The 6000-nt window shown below is 36.4% G+C and overlaps 1 protein-coding gene across 2 annotated transcripts in view; it reads right to left on the bottom strand.

The window, feature by feature from the left end:
- Nucleotides 1–1628: 1628 nt before the first annotated feature.
- Nucleotides 1629–6000, bottom strand: part of ADK (adenosine kinase) — a 721185-nt gene continuing 716813 nt past the window's right edge. For both annotated transcript variants that reach the window (XM_066242490.1, XM_066242491.1), the window contains exon 11: nt 1629–2428. In XM_066242490.1, the coding sequence (XP_066098587.1) occupies nt 2304–2428 (125 nt within the window). In that variant the 3' untranslated portion in view covers nt 1629–2303. The remainder of the gene's footprint in view (nt 2429–6000) is intronic.

The raw sequence follows: 6000 nt of genomic DNA, 5'->3' as shown, positions 1-6000 counted from the left end.
AAATTTAAGAGCAAAAACTATAAGACTCTTAGAAGACAACATAGGTATAAATCTTTATGACCTTGGATAAAGCATAATTTCTTAGATATGAAACCGTAAGCCCAGTTGACAAAAAATAAATAAATTGGACTTCATACAAATGAAAACATTTCTGCTTCAAAGGATACTATCAAGAAAGTAAAAACACAACCCACAGAATGGAAGAAAATATTTGTAAATCTTATTTCTAATAAAAGACATAGCTACAGTAGACAAAGGAAGCTTACAACTCATAATAAAAGCACAAATCCCTCAGTTAAAAAATGGGCAAGTGATCTGAATAGCCATTCTCCAAAGGAAAAATTAAATGGCCAAAAAGCATGTGAAAAGATGCTCAATGTCATTAGTCATTAGGGAAATACAAGTTGAAACCGTGTGAGATATCACTATAATCAAACATAATGTTAAGCACTGGCAGAGAGGTAAAGAAATTGGAACCCTCAAATCTTGCTGGTGAGAACAGAAAAAAATTTGGAAGTTTCTCAAAAGTTAAACATAAGGTTACCATGTGACTCAGCAACTCCATTCCTAGGTATATTACCTCCTAAAATTGAAAACATTATGTCCACACAAAAAGTTTTTACATGAATGTTCTAGCAGCACTATTCATAATAGCCAAAAGGTGTTAACCCAAATTTCCAACAACTGATGAATGAACAAACAAAGTCTGGTATATCCAGACAATGGAATATTATTTGGCACCAAAGGGAAAAAAAAAGAAAAAGGAAGTGAAGTACCTGTACATGCTACAAAATGGATGAACCTTGAAAACATTTTAAGTGAAAAAAGCCAGGCACAAAAGAACACACTTTATATGATTTCATTTTTATGAATGTCCAAATCAGGCAAATTTATATGGGCAAAAAATAGATTAGTGATTTGCCAGGGGATAGAAATGGGGTAAATTGGGATGTACAAGGTTTCTTTTGTGGGGTGATGAAAATGTTCTTGATTTAGATAATGGTGATGACTGCACAATATGGTGACATGCTAAAACCACTGATGTATATACTTTAAAATGGAAAAGTTCATGGTATATGAATTATATCCCAATATTCAAAAGAGACAAGCATGCATCGGAGGCCATAAAGTTTACCTAAACATAAAACAAAACAAAAACTTGTACCCTATTCTGTGACTTAATTCAGTTTTTTTTAAATTCAGTTTTATAAATCTTTTTCTTCTTTAGCAACGATACTCACTTTGATAAAAATAGGTGCCTATTAGGCACTTGTTTTGGCTTTGCACCAAGAACTTTATACTTGGTTTTCTCTCTAAATCATCTCAATGACCTGGTACATAGGGACTGCTACCACATTGTACAGAGAGGAAACTGAAGATCAAAGAGGCTAAGTAATTACCTTTGTATGATTTTGAGGAAATTAAGTTTGATTCCAAAGGTTTTATTATACCATTTTGTCTTCCTTAAAACAATGACTGATTGGTCTAAGTATTTTTATATTTTTCAAAGTATTATGTTGTTTTTCTTTCTATATCTGGTACCAAATTTGATATCATTTCAGGGCCCAGTATTAAATAATGACATTTCTTCCTTAGTTTGTTGAGCAGAGAGAAAAGACAGAAAAAAATTCCCATATGATGTTTTTATTTGTATCAAATTACAGAGTACCATAAGTAAATATAAGATTATAATTTGAATATTATAACTTTTAATTTGGCAAGTTATTTAATTATCCAAAGTTTATTATGTATTTTATTATGTACTGAAGAAATTATTTGGCATAACTTGGCAAGATATTTCTGTATCTTATTTGGCTATTTAATGTGTATATATGTGGTACATATATGTATGAATGTGTGTATGTGTACACACACATCCCTAAATTAAGTATATTTGTATAAAAAGCTAAAGATTGATGTGTTAGGATTAAATCCTTTAAAAATATCTATTATATTAAATTGTATCCGCATTCAAAGCAGAAATTTAAAAAACCTGGCCATTTGCTAAATACACATGAATTTACAAAGTAATTGAAAATGAAATAAAAATTTCTATTGAAATGTTATATTCCTGTTTAATTGATATTTAAGTGGCACTATCACACTATGGAAATAAACATCATTTTTTAGTTTGTTGAGAGAATAAAGAATCTACTGGGCATTATTATACCCTCTAAATTAAGAATGAGCATTATTATATAGGAAAAGATGGCAGATAATTTTCTTCTTTATTAATATGGGAATTCTCCAGAAGCAATCAGGGCAGTGTCTGCACTCCTGGGCTTGGGTTTCCTGCTCTTCCATTAGTGGAAGTCTGGCTTCTCAGGAAAGGTGCAGCCCGTTCGCTTAACTACGATGCTTGCTGCATAGTGGCCAGCACGGACGCATTCAGGTAGGGGCTTGTCAGAGACCAGCCGAGACAGAAAACCTGAAACAGACAAAAGGAAAGAACATGAGTACTAGGGAACAGCATCAGAAATGTCACTGGGTCAGACCAAAAAAACGGCCTATACACCTATCCCTTCCCTCAGTCTGTTAGGGAGGTCTTCCCCCAAACGTCATGGTCTTTTCCTCACATTTCTTTTAAAGAGTTCAGGTGGGGATGTGACAACTAGCTTTCTAGCCTAAACTGTCTTTCCTTCCTTCAGCCTTGAGATGAAAAATTGTAAGAAATATCGGTCAAATGTTTTCTTGGGTTTTTACAGCTGACATGTTATTAGTTATTTATCCTTCTCCCTATCTCTCTGGATTTTATCTGTACTGTTGTTATTCCTAGCATATTGTTGCAGGTAAAATTCTGTCACATGGATGTCTCTTCAAGAACAAATTTGAGAGCTGAAAAGTTACGAAGGACTTTACATCTCCTTTCTGCTCCCAGAAGTAAGAGTAAAATAATTTCTACAATATGGGGCACAGAGATGTGCTGTAGATTGGGCACCTGAAACCTGTATAATTACATTAACCAGTGTCACCCCATATAATCAATTAAAAGAAGTGAAATCATTTCTATAGTTAAGCACCATGGAGCAGCTTGATATTAAACTTAGTACCATAAGGTAGAAAACAGTATTGAGGACTTCTGCTTCTGACCAATATGAAATAAAAGGAATCAGATTTACCTTTCTCCAGAAACAACTAAAATAAAAAGTACATGAAACACAATTTTTCAAATATTGTACATCAGCCTCAAACAATCCGTGAAAGAAGGATAAATGAAAGAGAACTGTGGAACTGCTCCAGCTCACTACCTGGAGTGACCAGGCCACACACTAGAAGGGACACCCCAAGCACAGCTCGACAGTCCACTGAGTTGAGAAGATGGAAGTGGAGGTCCAAATAGGACAAAATGAAATATCTAGGCAGACTGGTCAGGAAAAAAAGAGACAAGACATAAATTACCAATACTGGGAATAAGAGAGGTGACATCACTATAGAATTCACACCCTAAGAGGACAGTAAGAAAATATTAATAACTTTGTATCACTATATTTGACAAATTAGATGAATTGGACAAATTCCTGGGAAGACACTATTAAAGTTCACTCTGGAAGAAACAGATAACCTAAATAGTCTTGTATCTATCAATTTACTGATTTTGTAGTTAAAAAGTTTCCCATAAAGAAAATTCCAGGTCCAGATGGTGCCACAAAGATTTAAGGAAAAAATAATATCAATGCTATACAAATACTTCAGAAAACTGAAGAGTAGGGAATACTTTCCAACTCATTCTTTGAAGCCAGAATTATTCTGATAATATAAACAGAAAAGATGCGAGCACTCTGAAGAAAATTTTAGCAAATCCAATCCAATAGTATGTTTATCAAGATAATAAATTATGATCAGGTGGAGTTAATCCTAGGAATGCAAATTTTTTTTAACATTAAAAAAAAATCAATGAACGTAACTTACCATACTAAGAAAACCCTAAGATCATTTTTTGTGTGTGTGTGTTTTTCTGAAGCTGGAAGCAGGGAGAGACAGTCAGACAGACTCCCGCATGCGCCCGACCGGGATCCACCCGGCACGCCCACCAGGGGCGATGCTCTGCCCACCAGGGGGCGATGCTCTGCCCCTCCGGGGCATTGCTCTGCCGCAACCAGAGCCACTCTAGTGCCTGGGGCAGAGGCCAAGGAGCCATCCCCAGCGCCCGGGCCATCTTTGCTCCAATGGAGCCTCGGCTGCAGGAGGGGAAGAGAGAGACAGAGAGGAAGGAGAGGGGGAGGGGTGGAGAAGCAGATGGGTGCTTCTCCTGTGTGCCCTGGCTGGGAATCGAACCGGGACCTCTGCACGCCAGGCCGACGCTCTACCACTGAGCCAACTGGCCAGGGCCCATAAGATCATTTTAATGATGCAGAAAAAGCATTTGGCAAAACCCAACATCCATTGCTAATAAAAACTTTCAGCAAACTAGGAATAGAGGGAAACTTCCTCTGCCTGATAAAGAGCACTTACATATACTTACAGTTAATCTCATTCTTAATGGTTGATGATACAATGTTTTCCCCTTAGAATTAAGAACAAGGCAAAAATGTTTGCTCTTAAACACTACTTGAGACTCTAGTCACTGCAATGGACAAACAAAATAAATAAATAAAAGGCATCAAGATTGAAAAGAGGCTCTGGCTGGGTGGCTCGGTGGATAGAGTGTCATTATGACACACCAAGGTCGTGGGTTTGATCCTGGGTCAGGGCACATATGAGAAGCAACCAATGAGTGCACAACTAAATAGAACTAAGTGGAACAATGAGTTGATGGTTCTCTCTCTCATCAATGGAAAAATAAAAAGAGATTGAAGAAGTAAAACTGTCTTTATATGCAGATAGCAAGATTGTCTATGTCTATGGTTCTCAATAGTGGGCAATTTTGTCCCCACAAGGGACATTTTGCAATGTCTGGAAACACTTTTGTTTCTTATAACTGGGGCAGGGGATGTTACTAGCATCTAGAATCCAGGCATGCTACTAAATATCCTCTAATGCCAATGATAATTGGTGAACTCCTGGTCTATATAAAAAAATCTTATGAAAAAAAAAATCCTAGAAAAAGGTTCCTAGAGCTACTGAGTTTGGTAAAGTTGTAGGATGCAAGATGTTTAAATAGCCTGACCAGGCAGTGATACAGTGGGTAGAGCATCAGACTGGGATGTGGATGACCCAGGTTTGAAACCCGAAGTTGCCAGCTTGAGCGTGGGCTCATCCAGCTTGAGCGTTGAAGTCACAGACATGACCCCATGGTTGCTGGCTTGAGCCAAGGTCACTGAATTGAGCAAGGGGTCACTGGCTCCACTGTAGCCCCCGGTCAAGGCACATATGAGAAAGTAGAACAACTAAGGAGCCGCAACAAAGAACTGATGCTTCTCATCTCTCTCCCTTCCTGTCTGTCTGTCCCTATCTGTCCCTCTCTGCATCTCTGTCACAAAATAAGATGTTTATATAAATACCAACTGAATTTCCATACTAGTAATGTGTGTATATATAGCAGCTGTATGTACTAGCAAAGAACAATTATAAAATGACATTAAAAATATTTATTATAGTATCAAACATGTGAAAAACCTAGGGATAAGTCTAATAAAAGTTGAGTAAGACCTGCCACAGAAAATGACAAAACATGCTGAGAAAAAAAAAAAGATATACAAAGTGTTCATAGATCAGATGATTCAATATTGTTAGCTGTGCAGAAATTTTTCTATTGATGCAAAGTACCAATCAAAATTCCAGGATTTTCTTACAAACACAAATAAATTGATTCTAAAATTTATGTGGGAATGCAAAGGTCTTAGATTAGTCAAGATATAAATTTGAAAAAGAAGACCACTTGATTAAAAAACTGGTAGAACTAAAATAATCGAGACACTATGGTATTAGCATAAAGATTGACAAATAGATCTATACAACTAAATAAGGAGTCCAGAAATAAAATCTACTTCAATATGGCTAATTGATTTTTGACAAAGGTTTCAAAACAGTTCAGTAGAGAAAGGAGAACCTTTGAAAGAA

The sequence above is a fragment of the Saccopteryx bilineata genome, chromosome 9 (assembly GCF_036850765.1).
Source record: "Saccopteryx bilineata isolate mSacBil1 chromosome 9, mSacBil1_pri_phased_curated, whole genome shotgun sequence".
NCBI classification, from domain to species: Eukaryota; Metazoa; Chordata; class Mammalia; order Chiroptera; family Emballonuridae; genus Saccopteryx; species Saccopteryx bilineata.
The sequence above is the reverse complement of the archived record's forward strand: the minus strand, read 5'-3'. Positions and strand labels throughout refer to the sequence as shown.